The 20,627-nt window shown below is 36.6% G+C and overlaps 1 protein-coding gene and 1 long non-coding RNA gene across 2 annotated transcripts; one reads left to right on the forward strand and one right to left on the reverse strand.

Moving 5' to 3' along the window:
- Window positions 1–1,307: 1,307 nt before the first annotated feature.
- Window positions 1,308–1,635, forward strand: LOC135123174 (uncharacterized). The gene is made up of 3 exons (XR_010279573.1): window positions 1,308–1,334; window positions 1,401–1,487; window positions 1,551–1,635. It is a non-coding gene; the product is annotated as an uncharacterized LOC135123174 (long non-coding RNA).
- A 4,183-nt stretch (window positions 1,636–5,818) lies between these two features.
- On the reverse strand, window positions 5,819–18,577 carry LOC135123872 (uncharacterized). The gene is made up of 4 exons (XM_064048747.1): window positions 18,508–18,577; window positions 18,214–18,457; window positions 18,026–18,159; window positions 5,819–6,196 (listed from the first exon to the last, which is right to left on the reverse strand). The coding sequence occupies exons 1-4, from the start codon at window positions 18,575–18,577 to the stop codon at window positions 5,895–5,897; spliced, it is 750 nt and encodes a 249-aa protein (XP_063904817.1). The 3' UTR covers window positions 5,819–5,894.
- Window positions 18,578–20,627: the final 2,050 nt, after the last annotated feature.

The raw sequence follows: 20,627 nt of genomic DNA on the forward strand, positions 1-20,627 counted from the left end.
TTCTTTCCGTTCGCGATGTAATTTGCTCCTATATTTGTTGCAAAATAAACCGTACGCCAGTCTTGGAAAAACGAAATCGTTTCAAAAATTCCCCAGCATTTCACTTTTCAAAGTGATTTTCTCTCAACTGAAAAACTTTTGGTCGTCGCATACGTGCCGGTTCTAATATGTTTATCACTTCTAAAACGTCTTCATCGTCAGTTAATACTCCTAATAAATTTTCCATCTTCAATTATAATGCTGTCACACCACCAAAACGATAAAGCACCGACATTTGAGGTTATGGACAGTTGAGCGAAGCTTAAACCACCCTGACATCAGCGCTCAGCTGAGCCTTCGTTTGAGCGCGGTTTAACATTGAACTATGTATTGTAAAACGGACAACTGCAGTTGAACCAAGCCTTATCTTCGAACCTCGCTTAAGCTTGCATTGTAAAACCGGGCCTAAGGCCCGGTTTTACAAATGTCCGGTTCAACACGAGTTCAACTGAACTTGAGTTCAACTGAACTGAGGTTTCAATTCATGCGTCCGTTTTACAAACACCGCTATCGTCCGGTTCAGCTGAACCACAAATTTCCTTAGGTTGGTAGCGCGCACCCGAGAATCTGACAGTTGAGACCACGTAGGGAGCACGTTGGAAGTGTGTTGTTGTTGTCATCTATGGTTGTCATTTGTGTGCGCTGATTCGAAGTTGCTCACATTATTATAAATTATTTGTGACAAATTCTGCAAAGTAATTAGTTTTCTGCGTTAGTGGGGTACGTATATTTGTATATGTAACATTTGCTCGTTAATAAGTAGATGATTATGATGGTTTTTAACATTTCGTTTCAGATGAGTAATACACGTGCTCCGAATTTTACAAAATCCGAAGAAAACTTGCTCCTATCTTTAGTGAGCAAGTATAGAAATATTCTGGAGTGTAAATTGTCCAACACTGATGCAAATAAAAAAAAAAAAATCAGTGTTGGAAGAAAATTGAAGTAGAGTTCAATTATTTATCTGGCCAGACCTTCCGGGATCACAAAGTTTTGAACAAAAAGTACGACAACATTAAGAAGAGGACAACGAAAAAATTTGCCGACGAGAAAGCCTATGTTGGTGGTACTGGGAGAGGGTCACAACAAAGTATTGAGGCCACCGATGTTGATGTGGCTGTAAAAGAAATTCTCGGGGCCAGACTAATGGGGTATAGCAGCGAATTTGATGGCGATTCCGAAACAACCTGTAATAAGTATTTTTATGAATAATATGTATTGTAAAATTAAAATGTTGATGCTTTTCAGCATTCCAAAGTAACAGCGGCATAATCTGTCTGATGACGAAAATGATGGTAAATACTTTTTATCCTTACATACACTTTATTCAGAAATTTTTTACTATTTTTTCTTTATTTCAGATTGTTTTATGCCAAAAGATCAAACCGGAGCAATTTCGAGAGAAGTGCCTGTTATGGATAAAATAAGTTGTCCCAATAAAGAAAGTGGTAAACATTAATAATAATAATCAAATAATTCGTTTTGACTTGTACCTATGGTTATTTTTGTAGAAAATGGTCAAACTGGGAATTGGGCTAAATACTCCCCCCAAAATCTTGAAGCAAAAAAAATTTTCAGCACTCACGCCATATCGTAGAGGTATTATATGTATATATATTTATATTAAAAAATGTTTGACACTTGTCTTAAAACTTTATTAATGTATTGTTTGTATAGGTAAAGAAAACCAGACAAGTGATAATTTAGAGCAATGGGCCGCTGCCAAAGAACTTGTCAAACTAAGTCAAAAGGAATACATCCAAAAGGAGCAAGAGTTTAAATTAAAAGCCATGAAAGAGAAACATGAACTAGACATGCAAATTATGAGAGACAAAGCTGCACTTGAATTAGAAGTAATAAAGCAGAACACCAAATGAAGATTGAAATATTAATTGCCCAAAAATTTAATATTTTAAATAATAAAACTTAAATAAATAATTACATTACATTTTATTATTTACTGCAACTAAAAACGAAATCAAAAAAAGCAAATGAGTAAAATATTCTCTGATGAACTGGTTCCGTACAAAATTGTTCTGATTATAATTGCCACTATATTCTCCAATGTTTTCAATTAGAACATCGCTCACAAAATTCACTGCTGCTTCTTCTTCTGCGTCCACTGGCGGTTCTTCTTCATTTAAAATAATTGCAATGTTGTGTAAAACTGCTGTTGCCACAACCACTGCCTCTACTTTACACATTTTTAAACGAATTCCAAAAGCCAATGCTGGAAAGCGTCTTTTCCACACCCCAAAACATTAATTATTTGAGAAGCTGTTGCTTTACTAACCCCTATAAAGTCACCAGCAACTTGCAGAAAAGATCCAGTGGCAAGGAAACGTGAAGTCACAAGTAGCATTTGCTCCAGTGATACTGCATGATTTCTTTCTGTTCGCGATGTAATTTGCTCCTGTATTTGTTGCAAAATAAACCGTACGCCAGTCTTGGAAAAACGAAATCGTTTCAAAAATTCCCCAGCATTTCACTTTTCAAAGTGATTTTCTCTCAACTGAAAAACTTTTGGTCGTCGCATAAGTGCCCGTTCTAATAGGTATGTTTATCATTTCTAAAACGTCTTCATCGTCAGTTAATACTCCTAATAAATTTTCCATCTTCAATTATAATGCTGTCACACCACCAAAACGATAAAGCACAGACATTTGAGGTTATGGACAGTTGAGGGAAGCTTAAACCACCCTGACATCAGCGCTCAGCTGAGCCTTCGTTTGAGCGCGGTTTAACATTGAACTATGTATTGTAAAACGGACAACTGCAGTTGAACCAAGGCTTATCTTTTAACCTCGCTTAAGCTTGCATTGTAAAACCGGGCCTAAGAATTCCAAAACTGAAATATCGAAGAAATATATATATGTATTTCAGTTTTGGGATTATTTAATATTTGGATCCATTTTTTCGACTTTGCGATTTTTCAACTCTTAGATTTTTTGATTTCTTGATTTTTCACTTTTTCGATTTCTCAATTTCTCGATCTTGTAGTTTTGAGATTTTCCAATTTATCGATTCAATTTTTTTTTAACATTTCGTGTTTTTTTTTTATTCTTCGATTTATTTATCACGTCTGGAATTCTTCAATATTTTTATTCCGCAAAGTTTCGTTTTTTCGACTTTTCAATTTTTCGATTTTTTTTTTAGTTAATTAATTTTCCGACTTTTCAATTCTTGGATTTTTTGATTTCTTGATTTTTCATTTTTTCGATTTTTTAATATACGATCTTTTAAATTTTATAAATTTTGATTTCTCGGTTGCTCGATTTTTCAATTTATATATTTTTAAATGTTTTTAAACTTCCTATTTTAGATTTTTAATTTTTTCTTTTAAATTTTCCATTTTTCGATTTCTAGATTTTTCACGTTTTCAACTTCTTCATTTTTTGATGTTTCTCAATTTCTCGATGTTGTAGTTTTGAGACTTTCCAATTTATCAGTTCAATTTTTCTACGATTTTTCGATTTATTAATCAGTTTTGGAATTGTTCAGTATTTTGAGATTTTCCGAATTGTTGGTTACTTGGATTTTTAATTTTCCGATCTTTCAGTTTTAAGATTTTTTAATTCATCGCTTCCGCAATTTTTCTTCGATTTATTTTTTTGGGAAAACATAAATTACAAGCCTGACAAGGATTGATTTTTCAATTCTTCGACGGCCCGATTTTTCGATTTAAAGCCAAGAATCCCAGAATTGAAATATCGGAGAAATATATTTCAAGTTTGAAACTCTTTTTTAAATTTACGATTCTTCAATTCTTCGATTTTTCGAGTTTTCCTTTTTTCGATTTTTCGATGTCTCAAAATTTCGATTTTGTTTTCGACTTATCTCTAAGAATCGCTAAAACTGATATATCAAATATATATTTCAGTTTTGGGATTCATTAATATTTCGATTCATTTTTCGATTTTTCGATTTTTCAATTCTTGGATTTTATTGGTTTCTTGATTTTTCACGTTTTCGATTTCTCGATTTCTCGAAGTTTTAGTTTTGCAATTTTTCAGTTTATCGATTCCTCTTCGATTTTTCGATTTATCAAATATCCGATATTTAAGTTTTGAGATTTTTCAATATTCAATTCTTCGATTTTTCGATTTTTCAATTCTTGGATTTTTGCGATTTTCTTGATTTTTCACCTTTTCGATTTCTCAATTTCTCGATGTTTTAGTTTTGGGATTTTTCAATTTATCGATTCTTCAATTCTTCTTCGATTTTTCGATTTATCAAATATTCCATATTTCACTTCTGAGATTTATCAATATTAAATTCTTCGATTTTTCGGTTTTTTGATTTTTTACTTTTCCTATTTTTCAATTTTTCAATTTTTCACGCTTCTATATTTTCTATTTTCAGATTTTTCAATTTTTATAGTTTTCCAATTTTTTAAATTTTTTCATTTTTTAATTTTTTATTTTAAATTTTCTATTTTTCGATTTCTAGATTTTTCACGTTTTCAATTTCTCCATTTTTCGATGTTTCAGTTTTGAGATTTTCTGATTTATCTGTTCAATTTTTCTTTGTTTTTTTTGCTTTCGATTTTTCGATTTATTTATCACTTTTGGAATTCTTCAATATTTTGATTCCTCAGTTTTTAAATTTTTCGATCTTTGTTTACCCGGATTTCTTAGTTTTCGAGTTTTGCAGTTTTGAGACTTTTTAATTTTTCGATTCGTGAATTTTTCATTAATTTTTCAAGTTTTGCGATGTTTCTATTTTTCGATGCCTCAATTTTTCGATTTTTCTTTCGATTTATCGCTAAGGATCCCAAAACTGAAATATTGAAGAAATATATATATTTCATTTTTCGATTTCTTTATTTCTCGATGTTTTAGTTTTGGTATTTTTCAATCTATCGATTCCTCAATTCTTCTTCAATTTTTTGATTTATTAAATTTTCCATATTTTAGTTTTGTGATTTTTCAATATTCCATTCTTCAATTTTTCGATTTTCTGACTTTTGACTTATTCTATTTTTCAATTTGTCAATTCTTCACGCTTCTAGCTTTTCTATTTTTAGATTTTTCTATTTTTTTGTTTAATCACTTTTTCAATTTTTCGACTATTCCATTTTTCGATTTTTCCACTTCTCGATTTCTTTTCAATGTTTCCATTTTTCGATTTCTTCATTTTTCAGTTTTTCAATTCTTCATTTTTTCGGATTTTAAATTGTTAATTTTTTCCATTTTTCACGTTTGATATTTTAATTTTTTCCTTTAAAATTTTCTATTTTCCGATTTTTAGATTTTTCACTTTTTCAGTTTCTCCACTTTTCGATGTTTCAATTACGAGTTTTTCCAATTTATCGGTTGGCAATTATCTATTTATACCAAAGTTCATGGTTATGTGTGTACGCTGTCAGTTGACAACAAAACCATATTTTTCTCTTTATATATAATGCACCAAATGATAATTTTTTTAAAACTGAACGCCAATTTTAGCACTCCACGAAATTGCAGACGAAAGGTCTGTTGGTGAGACTTTTATTTTATTAAGTAAAAAGAGAAACAGATGATTGACCAGTTTTAGAGGTTAATCGGTTTGCAATAATTTGTTTGTTGGATTTTCTCCTCAGGTCGAATAAAAATATAGAACAACTTTTTTCAGTTTGTCATTCAAATTAACTCGTCTGCCGGCTCGTGTGCTTTTCATTGCTATTCAAGTCTAACATCTATTACTAACGTTACTACATTTAAGAAAATATAAATAAGGAGCGCATTTTCGGCAACATAAAACTTTATTTTCTGGTAAAAGACAAACGTTAGCACCCATTTAACAAAAAAATACTTAAGTTAAACAAAAAAGTTGTACAATGGACAATTGAAAATGTGCAATTCCACCTTGTTGGACTAGAGCCCATCGAACAAGTCAACCACAGGCACTTTTTCCAACAGATTATTAAATAGTTTTTCAAAACTTCGAATAAACATCCCGGGGAACAGCCGTTGCCAAAATATCGCAATATTTAACCAGTTTTTATCCATTAGGGCATTCAATCCTTTATCTATGTCTTCGTTTCCAACAATTTTCTTAAAGTCGTAGTGGACTGATGTGGGAACAAATAACATTTTGCTCCCCGTTACCTTATAGTGTATGTCATTTCCTTGTTTGAATTCTTGTAGAGGGAACGGCATTTTAAAAGTCGTCGAATCTGCAAAAAAAAGTAACTTCAACTGCGAAAGTTAAAAAATAAAATTCTCAATATCAAATTTCGACCAATATATCGTTCTAGTAAAATTTAATTACCACCTAAATCTATGTGGTAACCAGTATTGGGGACAGATACTTTTAAAAGTATCTAGATACAGATATAGATATATGGAAGATAAAAGTATCTAGACACAGATACAAGAAAACAGATACTTTTTGAAGCTTTGGCGAATAAAATAACTGAAATAGTATATTGTTTTATAAGGAGCAAAAATGAGACTCATCTGTAATTGCCGGCCTCGCGCGCTCGGCCGTCAAACCTACAGATTCGCCACGAAAAGTCATTTTTCTCCGTATAAAACATGCTATTTTTTCTTCAAACGTGAAATTGGATCCAATTTATTGGACATAAAAATGTTGAAATCTAAGAAATTGTGACAAAAATCACTTAGAACTGATTCTTAAAGCACTAATACGATAACCAACTTGTATTCTACGGTCTAAAACATGCAGACACTTGATCATAAATCATAATCACCAAACAGGTAGGTACCTACCCCTCACTTTTTCTGCCGCTGATGACCGGCAGAAAAAATGCGAAAACAGCCTAGGCAGAAAAATTGGAGTCACTATACTCTATAACTGTGTGATTTTTTTCTTTCAGTATCGATATAGTTTTTCACTTTGATGTGAAAATAGGTCAGTGGCAAATTTACTCACCGAAAGGCCTTTTCTTCTTGTTTAATATTCCAATTCCAGCTATTTAAAACAAACTTCACCTAAATATGCCACCTTTAAAATCTGTAGAAGACAAGTTCTAGCAATCAAAATACCTTTGATTCCATCCCGTACTCCTACAAATACTATCATTTTACAATATTTTAAATGTTGTTACTTCGGTGAAATTTTACAAAGGGCACTTCACGATTTCGCACAAACTGTTTGTGCAAAACTCTTCTACATCACCCCCTGATCACGTTCCTTACCTTCAAAAGTTGTGGAAATGCTTCCTTGTGTCACAAAAAAATATTTAGTGTTCGCCCTATGGTTTGCACCCTATTAGTTGTGCCACATGTAGGCAACCAACTACACACATAAGTAGTTGAATTCGCACGAATTCCAATGACAATGATCCACGGAGCAAGAAGTGCCACGTTTAGGGGTATGTTTGTAATGGGGCGCAGGGCGCGAAACGCCTACCTTCACTAAATACCCGACATTACATGTAAGTTAGGTTATGTTGGAAACGGCTTCTCATTAAAGAGTGTGGGAAATTTAACAATTTTTTTGTGGCAAAAGCATAAAGTAAGCATTTCTACAACATTTGAAAGTGAGGAACGTGTTCAGGGGGTGCTGTAGAAGAGTTGTCTGCAAACAGTTTGTGCGAAATCGTGAAGTGCCCTTTGTAAAATTTTACCTTTTTATATTATTATAAGACTATTATAAGATTGTGCATGATGATTGGTTAATTTAGGTGACAGTTATAATTCGAATCTTCGACTCTGACCGACTGAATTGTGACAAATGACATATGATAGTTGTCTGTGATTGACATTGGCAGCACAAAACACTAGTAACAGTGAGAACATCAACATCAACACATAAGACGGCTAGGCTTAAATTTCATTGGTTGATTCAGCGGCAGCAAAAAATTTTTACGGCCCAACCAGAATTTTTTTTTCCTGTCAAGGCAGTGAAGTGGGACTTTGTATTTATCAATTGAGGTATGTAATGACCCGTATTTCTGACGTTTAAAGAAAAACATGTTTATATATTTTTTTATGTATTGTTTAATGAATTTTTAAAAATTATTTAAAACTAACATTTCGAACGTATTGTTACGTTTGACTAGCGAATAATAAATTGGGCGTAGGTAAAACTCAAAGGTTTATTTCTTTAGCTCGAATTACACTAATATCTATTGCAACGAATATGTACAGAAATTATTCCCGCGCTCTTGACTGTCTTCACTGGCTGAATAATCCATTACCTACGGTCGCCTCTATTTAAACCCATATTCTCTGATCGAGATCTTTCACGAACATCCATCCCGACTCCGCTTCGAGATTTCCCTGGACGCCGCTTCGAGACTTCCGGTAACCGGCTCCAGACCTGTCTTTATGCGCCCGCCGCTCGGCCGTCGACATCGTCAGCAGTGATGATTCACCCATCAGTGCCGTGTGTACGTCCAGAAAGCTCTCGACGGCCATAGGCGTCGTACTGGGGCGGCGTAAGGGTGTATTTCGTAACACTGCCCCCCTCTTCAAATCCGATCGTCCCGATCGGAATCGCCTTCGTTGTTTCCTTCGTACCGTTTTAGTCGATCGAGATGAACGATCTTCATCTTCGTCTTCGGTCCACGTTGGATCCGATAAACTATGTCATTTATTCTAGTGACGATAGTGTATGGACTTTCCCAGTCAGGAGCCAGTTTTTTCCGTCGGGGGTTATACAGCCACACTAAGTCATCTTCCTGGAATCCGCCACAGTTGACCTTCACATCGTAACGGGTCTTCATTCGGTCACTGGCAATTTTGATCCGGCCCCTCACTAGTTCATGCACGTTGACCAACTTCTCTTTCAGTTTGTCCACGTAGTCACGTACTTCCATTGGTTCTTCGGATGGCAATCCAAAGACTAGGTCACAGGGCAGCCACAATTCCTTCCCAAATACAACGTGAGCAGGTGTTTGACCTGTGGTGTCGTGGATAGCTGCGCGGTAGGCCAGCAGGAATAGTGGAAGGTGCTGGTCCCAATCCTTTTGGTGCTCTTCTACCACTTTCGAAAGGTGTTGCTCCATAGTCCGATTGAACCTTTCCACCATGCCGTGGGACTGTGGGTGTAGTGGCGTTGTCTTTGTCTTGCATATTTCCAGTAGTTGCATCACTCTTTCGAAGACGTTGGATTCGAAATTGCGTCCCTGGTCTGAGCGAAGTTCCAAGGGGACGCCAAATCTACTGATCCAATTGTCAACCAGTACTTTCGCGACCGTGACGGCTTTCTGATTTGGAATGTCATAGGCATCTGGCCACTTGCTGAAGTAGTCGCCAGCCACCAGGATAAACTTATTGCCGTCGTTTGTTACAGGGAACGGACCGGCCACATCGATGGCGATTCTTTCGAAAGGTGCCCCAATATTATATTTCTTCATTTTTTCCCTCGCCCTGGTAGGAGGACCTTGGCTGGCCGCACACGTCGTACATTTGCGACACCAACTTTCGACGTCGTCACGATAGTCTATCCAATAAAACCTCTCCCGGATTTTCGACAAAGTCTTGTTCACTCCGAAGTGGGCTCCAGATGTTCCGGCATGAACTTCCTCTAAACCTTTACCTTGGGGAGTACCAGCATCGTCTTAGAGGTACGTCCATCAGGACTCTCCCACTTTCGCTTCAAGAGCCCATTTTCCATGACCAAGGAATTCCATTGGGCTCATAACGCCTTCAAACTGGGGGATTGGTCGGACAATTCTGCCCAGCCGGGTCGTTCGACTCCTTCCTCTTTCCACTTCAGTATTGGCCCGATTATGTCGTCTGCTTCTTGTTCACGCTTTAACCGCGCCGTTGTCCATTCTTCATCTTGCTCAAAAATCGTTCGACGAACGGGCAGGTTCCCTTCTTCGACGTCGATCCTGTCGCAGTGCTTGCACTCTCCGCACGGATGTCTTGACAAAGCGTCAGCGTTGTTGTGAAGTCAACCCGCTCGGTGTTTGATCCTAAAGTGGTACTGCTGTAGTCCTTGCAGCCAACGCGCTACTTGGCCCTCGGGATTCTTTATCCGCAGTAACCACGAGAGGGCAGCGTGGTCGGTTCTAATCAGAAACTCCTGTCCGTATAGATACTTGTGGAAGTGGTTGACGGCTTTGACAATGGCTAGCAGTTCCTTCCTTGTGGCACAGTAATTTCTCTCTGGTTTGGAATGTAATTTGCTAAAATATTCGATAACCGTTTCCTCCCCATCTTGTATCTGCGACAATACGGCCCCAACTCCCGAGTTGCTCGCATCGGTATCGAGGACGAACATTCCTTTGTCCCTGGGGTAAGCCAAAGGGCTGGTGCACACAGCCGTCTTCAGTCTCTTAAAGGCCATCCCACATGTACTGCTCCACTTGAAAGTCGCCTTCTGCTCCGTCAGTTGGTGTAACGGTGCTGCGATGTCGGCATACCCTTCTACAATTCGTCGGTAATATGTGCAGAGTCCCAAGAAGCTTCGTAGTTCATGCTTGTCTCTTGGTATGGGCCAATCCCGGATACCAAGAACTTTCGTCGGGTTGGTTTCTATTCCATTCTCCGACACGATATGGCCCAGGAATTCGAGTCTTTTCTGGAAGAGCGAGCATTTCTTGGGATTTAGTTTCAAACGAGCGTTTTCCATTCGTTCTAGCACCTCCTCGAGATTCTTCAGATGGTCGTCAAACGTTTTGCCCATAATCATGACGTCGTCGAGGTATACCAGACAGGTCTTCCATGTCAATCCTTTCAGCACCATCTCCATCAGCCGCTCGAATGTTGCTGGCGCATTACATAATCAGAGAGAGTTATAAGTAAATCAGCAACTTGTCTTGACAATATTTATGTATACAAAGATTCAAACTTTCAAGGAAAAGTTATTAATGCCCACATTTCTGATCATCTAGGTCAAATACTGCTGTATCCAAAAGAAAAAACATCTAAGGTTAGTTTTGAATATGGTCGTGAGTTCAAATATCAAAATTATCAAACTTTCTTTACTTTGTTAGAAAATGAAAACTGGGTGTGTGTATATAAAGCCCTTACAGTGGATAATCAGTATGATAATTTTATACAAACAATTTTAACTTATTACAATCAAAGTTTTCCCATTGTTAAAAAACGTAAACAAAGCGCCAATAAGCATTGCTGGATGGATGAAGAGTTGTCACATATAAAAAACACAGTCTCTTTTTTGGCAGATTGTTGTTCTATAAATGGATCATTTAAACCTGTTTACAATGAATACAAAAAGTATTACTCAAAGCTTTTATTAGAAAAAAAGAAACTTCTTAATGACCAACTCATAAACAGTTCCAAAAATAAATCAAAAACTATGTGGAATATAATTAACACTAATATAAAAAATAAAAAAGACACTCACGAATTTACAAAACTTGTCACTGATAATAATGAAACTATAAATGATCCTCAACTAGCGGCTGAAATTTTTAATAACTATTTTTTATCGATAGGAAGCAATGTAAATATTTCGAACGACTATCCATTAAAAATCAGAAGAATACCTGAATCCCTTTTATTATTGCCTGTCACAGAAGCCGAAGTCGAGATAGCAATTCGAAATTTAAAGCCGAAATATTCGTCCGGATATGATCAAATTTCAAGTGTAACAATTTAAAAAATTGCACATTTTATTATAGATCCACTAAAGTATATAATAAATAGGTCATTTGAACAAGGTATTTTTCCAAGCAAATTAAAAATCTCTATCATTAAGCCCCTTTATAAAAAAGGTTGCCATTTTTCAGTGGAAAGTTATAGACCAATTAGTTTGATCAGTTCTTTTGCGAAAATTTTTGAGAAAATTATCTATGAGAGGCTTATATCTTTCTTTAGTGCAAAAAATATTTTGTCAAATAGTCAGCATGGATTTAGGACAAAGCTTTCTACTATCACAGCAATTTTTCAATTCATAACAAATGTATACGGCATTATTGACACAAGTAACGTTGGTTTAGGTGTTTTTTTGGACTTATCAAAAGCTTTTGATAATGTCAACCATAAACTGTTATTAAACAAATTGGAAAACTACGGTGTAAGAGGTAATGTACACAACTTACTTGATTCGTATTTAAGAGATAGAATACAAAAAGTTAATATTGCAAAAAACGGACATGAATACTTATCTAATGAAAAAAAGATTGCTTGTGGTGTTCCGCAGGGAAGTATACTCGGTTCGTTATTATTTCTCGTATACATCAATGACCTATCGTATAATATTAAAAAAATTGATTCACATATAATAAATTATGCAGATGACACTAGTGTACTAATACAAGGACAAAATTTAAAAGATCTATCCGAAAAACTAAATTTCATACTTCCAGAATTTCGAACTTGGTTTCACACAAATGGTCTAAAACTCAACGAAAATAAAACACATTTAATACTGTTCCATCACATTAATAACAACAATAATTATGTCAAAAAGGTAGTACTTGACAAGACCACGCTAAATCTCGAGCCACACGTAAATTTTCTAGGGGTCGAAATTGACGATGGAACTATCATTTTGAGAGTTTAACAAAAAAACTTAGTACTGTGTGTTACATGTTTAGGGAACTGAAAAAAGTAGTCAACCTCGAAACTCTATTAAGTTGTTATTACGGTCATTTCTTTTCTATCCTTAAGTATGGTATCATGTTCTGGGGAAATTCTGATAACAATCAAGTGTTTGTTATGCAAAAAAGAGCGATGAGAATAATAGCAGGTTTAAAAATGACGGATTCGTGTAGGGGTGTATTCAAAAAATACAATATATTAACGAAAACCGGGTTATATATTTACGAATGTCTATGTTTTCATCAACAACATAAAAACTATTTTCAAAAAGCTTTAATCAGCGAAAGTTGCACAAGAAAAACGGAGATCTACCGTTATCCACGTCATAGAACAACACTGTTTGAAAACAGCTGTTACTACCAATCCCTCAAATTATATAATTCGTTACCTCAGAACTATAGAGCAATGCAGTTAAGTGTTTTCAAAAACCAAGTAAAACATAAATTGGTAAAAGCTGAACTATACACATTAAAAGAATTCTCACGAATCATATTCATTTGAAATATTAGTTTATATGTATATGTGTATCATGTAGTTACTGTGTTCTATAATTTTTGTGTTTGTGACTAGATTATATAAATTTTATCAAATTTTATTGTACATGTCTCCACTTTTCAATGACGAATATCAAACACGTTTGTATGTCCCTGATATTAATAAATATTATTATTATTATTATTATTAATCCGAAGGGCATAACGGTGAAGTGATAGAGGTCACTTCCGGTGGAGAACGCAGTCTTTTCTTTGTCGTCCGGGTGCAAGCGTACTTGCCAGTAGCCACTCTTCAAGTCCAAGGTCGAAAACCACGCTGAGCCGGATAAGGTCGTCAAGGTATCGTCTATTCGAGGAAGGGGGTAACTGTCTTTCTTCGTGACGTCGTTCAGTTTCCTGTAATCGACGCAAAATCGGGTAGTCCCGTCCTTCTTGGTAATCAAGACTACTGGAGATGACCACGCGCTGTTGGATTCTTCAATTACCCCATCTCTCAACATGTTGTCCACGAGTCTTGTAACTTCTTCTTGTTTGACTAGGGGTAGTCTTCGCGGAGCCTGACGGATCGGTTGCGTGTCACCAGTGTTAATTCGGTGTTCTACGATGTTGGTCTTCCCGAATGGTTCCTCCTCTGAGGCGAAGACATTACGGTGCCTACGAATGAGTCCTTTGGCCAGTTTTCTCTCACGAGCAGACAGCTGGTCCCACTTGACCTCCAAGGCTTTGGTATCCCCTTCCTTAGACTCATTCTCAACGTCTTCTTCCTCGCAGTTCAATACTCGGGCGACTGGCTTACACATTCCGATAATCTCCCCTTTTCTAATATTGACTGCATTGGGAAACACGTTTGCCACACGTAAGGGTATGTCACGATCGGTTTTGACTAGGGTGCTCGCGATCAGGAGCTTGTGGGTCGAGTCACGTGCCGGCTGCACCACCCCCACTAGACCACTAGTCTGACCGTTGCAGCTTCCACATTCGGACGTCCCAGCACAAATTCTTCGGCTCCGAAACGCAGGATTTTCTGTTTTGGATCGATCATTAAACCATACCGGCTGATTAGGTCCATACCCAGAATGAAATCGTCAGCGATTTCCGTCACAAGAACTTCATGCCTTATTCGGAGTCAACCGAGCTCTACATTCACCACCGCTGTACCCAGAACCGGTGCTGTTTCTCCCGTCAACGTGGTCGTGGTGGTACATACCCACTGATTTAATCTGGCAATTTTGTAACGTGGATCTGCTTGCAAGAGACACTTCGGCTCCTGTGTCGATGATGATCTTCGATTCCCGTTCATTGATTTTTCCGCTGATTGTCGGGCTGTCGATGCTCCCCGCGATAATTCTAACCATTATAGTCGTTGGGGGCTTCTCTTTTAGCAGCCAGTACGCGCCCCGAGGTACCGACTGCCTTTAGTTATCCTGCTCCTGATGTAGAGGACGTCGCAACTGAGATCTCCTCATCGGCGCTGGCGATCTAACACGGCAATCCCTCCTAATATGCCCTTGACGCCCACACCTGTAACATTCTAGGCGCCCTCCATGTTGTCTAGAAATGCCCGTCTTGATTTCGGCAATTATTTCGCGGGCGAGTTTCTCAAAGTTCTCGCTCATTTTGTCGAGACTCTGTTGAATAGGGTTTACTTCGGCCTCAACTCCGATACCTCGTATCTTAACGTTGGAACGAGGTGAGCTGTTGTATGCGGCGTCCACTTCTAACGCTCGAATCAGCGCCTCGGATGGTTTCTTGAACCCAGAGATCTGCAGGACTTTTCTTACCTTACTATCTCTTACCCCATTCACGAAGGTTTCTGCTGCCAGCCTGTCTTGGAAGTCTTGCGGAGCTTCAGGATAGGCGAGGTGTACCAAACGTATAACATCTTCCGCAAACTCCTGAAGAGATTCATTACTCTTCTGAATCCTAAATTTAAGCTGCGCTTCGAAAACTTGCCGGAGGTGTTCATCTCCAAATCTGAGTTCGAGGGCGGTCGCCAAGGCGGTATAGTCCCTCTGGTTCTCTTCTGATAATGTTTGTAGAATCTCCAGAGCTGCACCTCGTAGTGCTACTACCAAGGCGGTCGCTTTCTGTTGGTCATTCCAGCTATTCGACAAGGCCGCAGCTTCAAATTGCTTCTTATACTTTAGTAGTCTACGACGTCTGCCCATCAAAAATAGGGGATTGAACTCTCACCTGTGTGAATTCTGCAGGTGTCGTAATTGTAGGTCGTGGTGTTTACAGCCTTTCTTCGAGCTCCTTGATCTTGTTTTCCATTTCATTTCTCACCTCGTCCACTTCATTTCGCACGACTTGGAGGATTTCGCTTCGGCTGTTCAAAAGTGTAGTTTGCATGGCTTTTAAATTTTCTTCCATTATTCTTCGATCTTCTTTTCTATTTTCTTCTATTACTCTTCGATCTTCTTTTCTACTTTCTTCCATTATTCTTTGATTTTCGCTCAACATTTTCATCATTTTGGTCAGTTGTTCCTCTATGTTGGCTGTTTGCGCTCTTGTGGTAGTCGGCATAAAATTTTCTTGTAGAAACTTCTAGAGTCTTGACGGACGTCGCGCGAGAGAATTTTCTCGAAAGTTCACTTTGTTCCGGTCTCCCCTAGTAGCACCAACAGAAATTCGAATACCGATTTATTTCACAATTGGTCCCACTCCTGACATCAGTGTTACGTTTGACGAGCGAATAATAAATCGGGCGTAGGTAAAACTCAAAGATTTATATCTTTAGCTTGAATTACACTAATATCTATTGCAACGAATATGTACAGAAATTATTCCGGCTCTCTTGACTGTCTTCACTGGCTGAATAATCCATTACCTACGGTGGCCTCTATTTAAACCCATATTCTCTGATCGAGATCTTTTACGAACATCCATTGCGACTCCCCTTCGAGACTTCCCTGGACGCCGCTTCGAGACGGCACCGTCAGCAGTGATGATTCACCCATCAGCGCCGTGCGTACGTCCAGAAAGCTCTCGACGGCCATAGGTGTCGTACTGGGGCGGCGTAAGGGTGTATTTTGTAACAGTATTGACACCTTCTTGGAGTCAGAATTTGGTTTCCGCTACTAAACACCCGTTCCACAGGTGCAGAAGAAGGGATTGTGGTATTAAATTTTAAAAATAAACATTTTACTGTAGCATAGTTATTCAAGACTGAAAAATCTTTTCTTTTTTCCTGCAAATAGGCCATCGCTTCGCTGTTTGATGTGTCGCAAATTGTGCAATATTTATTACGTACGCTTAAAAAGAATATTTTTTTTGTTTTTATTCCCATACTACAGTGTCCAAATTGTGTTTGAGTATATCTAATAATTATATCCAGCATTAAAATTAATATTTCAAAAGAATACGGGAAATGATTATTCTGTGTTGAAGGTCTGTTGTCGGCAACCTGTCATAAATTATTATTCTTCAATATCGGCTTACGATGTTTTTACGACCATGTCCGGGAATCGTCTATCCCAGTGTGGCAGGTATATCAGCCATTCCACGTGAATGAGGAGAACGAAGGCTAATTCAAAAACTGATTTCCAATGCATTCAAAGTTAGAAAAAATGGATAAGTTTCAAGTTTGAACACAAAAAGTGTGCTGTAGTAAACAAAACTGTATTAGAGAACATCAGGATTTGTAAACAAAAGAAGAAACTAAAAAGGGTGATGACTCAGGGAGTTTAGAGAATTAAGAATTTTGTGTTCGTGGTTTTGCTCTTTTCTTTTTAAATTTAACTGTCCGTTACTTGCAGTTGTTCGCTGTAGAAAGTGTCCGCCACTAGAGGATTTAGTACATTCCAAGTTATTATAATATTTGCTAATTATGTATAAATATTTAAGAAGTTTTCTTGCTAGTTTGTCTTGAAAAATTGCATACGGCATCACACCCGTCACACGCCGAGTCACACCCGTCACATCAGAAAATAATATTTTTTAAGGTACTGGGAGGTAATTCATTTCAACTAATAACGTCTCATTTTAGTTCCATATGTGAGCTACTTGCAAAAATAAATAAAAATAAATAGAGTAAAAAAAAGTTTGATAGCTCGCAGAAATCACGAAGCATCATGAGAAATGTGTTGTGGTCAGTCCGATGAAAGTCACACCCGTCACATTTTATTTTTTTAGTAATTTCAGTCCAAGCCAATACAATTAAGACAACTAATTTTTTCTTTGAGACCATTCTTATATAAGGAAACTAGGATTATAGTTGTAATACTTAACAGCTATAGCTGTTCAAGAAATTAATTGTTGAATCTTGGATTTGCTTATTCAAATGTCACACCCGTCACAATGGAATGGCCGATATACATTTTAGGAAGAATTGCTGGTTCCGTTTAAGGCAAAATAAGTACAATTTCTCAGAAAGGTATTTAAACCCCTAATAGGATCAAAAGCTGCCTGGCAGGCCGGAATCACCAGAGTGTAACTTTAAATTTTCAGATTTTTCTTGAAACTCACTTTATTTTAATCTCGTTTCACGATTTCTGAGAATATATCACGATAAATTATTCTACCGAGGGTTGTAAAAATATTAATTTTATTGCCCAAGATTTACACTTAAACATAATCGGCACATTCTAGGTCAAAACGGACCTGCCAAGCCCGCCTCGCGTTAGGTCTAACAATGAAAAAGTGAAGAAATGACACATGTGGCAACAGGAAAAGATGCTACATTTGTCTGAAAAATAAAGGTATAAAACAGTAACAAATATGCGAATTATGCGAGAGAAATGTATGTATTGAACATTCGATTAGTCGATTACAGAACTAATTTGTGCTAATTGAAAAAATTAATGATTATGTAACACGTAATAACTACTGAAAAAAGTGAAATAAAAAAATGTATCTGTATCTGCGCCATTAATTTTGTATCTAGATACAGATATTTTGTGCTTCAATTCGATTTTATCTAGATACAGATACTAGATACCCAAAAATGTATCTGGACACTTTATTTAGATACAAGTATCTAGATACTGCCCAACACTGGTGGTAACAATGGAAAAATATACTTACTGAGAGTGGCAGCTGCTGCACTGACAACGTCCACAGGCACCAAAACCATCCTTCCCTGAGCTTCATACTCAAAGCTGCACACCAACTTAGGTACAACAAGATCGAGATATAAAATTTTATGCGCAAAGTCCATTCTACAAATTACCCACCACTGATTCTCATTACAAATTTCGCTATAGCGTACGAACCTGGCGTCAGTACTTTTGATGTCTGTGAAACCAGAAATTTTGAATTTGCTGAATTTTTGTCGCAGGCCCGTTATCTCTTCTCCAAACACAAATGTTCTTTCATTGGGTGTCACATAAGGGTCCAAACTGACTAAACCGTATTCAGCCAGAGGTTTGTTCAAGTATTTTATGGCGTCTTGGATTGCTGACGACAAACATTTGTCGAAATTGGGCTTTCCTTTGTCACATTTTTTGAAATTTGTTGCTGTGACATTGGTGTCAAAATGGGTGTGAAGTTTGAGTGAGGAGACTTACGTAGTTTTGCGGATTGGTATTGATGTAGTGTTGATAAAACAACCAGAATAATTGTTGTTGTTTGCTTCATGGTTAATAACGTGGGATCTATGGATGTGCTGAATGGACTTTTATTTATATGTATCTATATAAATTGACTGATGTTTATACAATGATTTGTGTTCTTATATACATTTTGCAACTATACAGTTTTATAATAATTATTATGTTGTTTAAATGACCAAGGTCTCGTAAATTAATATTTTTCCAGAAAATGTGATTCTTGATTGAACGTTATTGCTACTTTTTTTTGTAATAAAGAAATATACGTTACCTACTTGCCTTGGTTTTGCAGAAAAGTAAACGGTTGAGTTCATGTTTGTTGCTTTAAATGTTATGAGTTAATATAGTCCTGAAGTTGTGGTTTATGAATCCGTTATGAATTTTTATCCTAAACATCGAGATTTTTGAAAAAATGTCCAAATTGTAGATGGCCGTTTTTTCAACTTTTCAGCGTTTTGATTTAAGTATGGATTTTTCAACTTTTGATTTCTGAGTTTTTCGATATTTCAGTTTTGGGATTTTGCACTAATTTGATTTTTCAGTTTTTTTGATATTTTAATTTTTCAATATTTAAAGTTTCTAGTTTTTTCGACGTTTCGATTTTCCAGTTCTACGATCTTTCAATTTTTCCAATTTTTAAATTCTAGATTTTTCAGTTTTTTGATGTTTTTAATTACCCCATTTTTCGATTTTTTGACTTCTCGATTTGAGACTTTTCGTTTTTTCAGCTTTTCCATTTTTAATTTTTTTGATTTTTCTATTTATCAATTTTTTAGGTTTAAGACCCACCACTGACCCGGAAATGACCGGCATTCAGGCAAGACTTCTATCATTACGGGTACTAAGACCAAGTAATGATATGCATTGATTAGATTAACAGAACAACTTTCGAGATTCTAGAATTACAGCATACAAATTAGTCTGCTATTATTCTCTAATCTCACCCCATCCCCAAAAGTCTAGCGTAACTACCGATCATTTATCCGCGCATCACTTGGAAAGTGACCTACACTACTCTGACCTACTGGTGCTAATCTAATCTGACTGACATGATCAGACTGTTCAAGAAACTTACGAACAATATGACATGTTCCTAACAAAACAGCTTTTTGAATTTTGATAATTATTGAATCATTCAAATGCAAAGACTTTAAATTCTCAACTAAGTTATTTGGAACTACACCTACATTAGAGATAACTAGGGGTAGAATTGAAATTTTTTTAAGATTCAACATGGATTTCATTTCTATCGATAATTGTAGATATTTTGAAATCTTGGTGTGGTATGTTTGAATAATGTTGTTTGTGTTAGGAACAGCAATGTCAATGAGAATGGCTTCGTTCGTGTGTTTTTTGATAAGTATGATGTCTAGTCTGTTAGCTGTAATGTTTAAGTCTGTAATTATTGTGCGATCCCAGTATAATTTGTATTTGTTATTTTCAAGGAACGGAGATGGAATGTAAGTGTAATACGGTGTCGTATCTTCGATTAAGTTCATAAGTGTTGCTAATTCTTTGTGGATGATTTTGGCGACGTTGTCGTGTCTAGCTTTGTAGTCAGTTTGTGCTAAGATGCTGCAAGAAGAGATTATGTGCTGAATCGTTTCAGGTTTTGCTTTGCAGAGACGACAGCAGTCGTTTTTTGTGTTCGGATCTTTGATGATGTATTTTTTGTAATTCTTGGTATTGATTACTTGGTCTTGAATAGCAAACACAAATCCTTCTGTTTCAGCATACAAACCTGATTTTTTTAACCAAATCAATGACATCTTCTTATTGACATGAGTTTCTTCTAAGTCTTTGTAGAATTTTCCATGTAGTTGTTTTTGTTTTAGCCCACTTATTATTTTATCTATTGTGTGGGGGGTGTGGATTTCTTCGGTGTTCGACAGATTTAAGGGTGTGTGGTTCAAATCTGCTCTTGTGATGGTGCGAAACATTTCATTTCTTTCCGCTCGTTTCAAGAAATACTTCTTCAAATCTGAGATTTGTCTCTGACATAAGTTTTCTAGGTTCTGGAAACCTCTTCCTCCATTCTGTCTTGGTAATGAAAATCTTTCAATCGACGATTTTGGATG

This window comes from Zophobas morio, unplaced genomic scaffold, assembly GCF_036711695.1.
Source record: "Zophobas morio isolate AGI-343-1 ecotype UQ-CSIRO unplaced genomic scaffold, CSIRO_AGI_Zmor_V1 ptg000006l, whole genome shotgun sequence".
Classification (NCBI taxonomy): Eukaryota; Metazoa; Arthropoda; class Insecta; order Coleoptera; family Tenebrionidae; genus Zophobas; species Zophobas morio.

Coding starts and splice junctions, on each gene's coding strand:
- LOC135123872 (XM_064048747.1), bottom strand. CDS start 18,577: ATGAAGCAAACAACAACAATTATTCTGGTTGTTTTATCAACACTACAT. Junction 18,458..18,507: donor ATACCAATCCGCAAAACTAC/GTAAGTCTCCTC, acceptor CCAATGTCACAG/CAACAAATTTCAAAAAATGT. Junction 18,160..18,213: donor ATCAAAAGTACTGACGCCAG/GTTCGTACGCTA, acceptor GGTAATTTGTAG/AATGGACTTTGCGCATAAAA.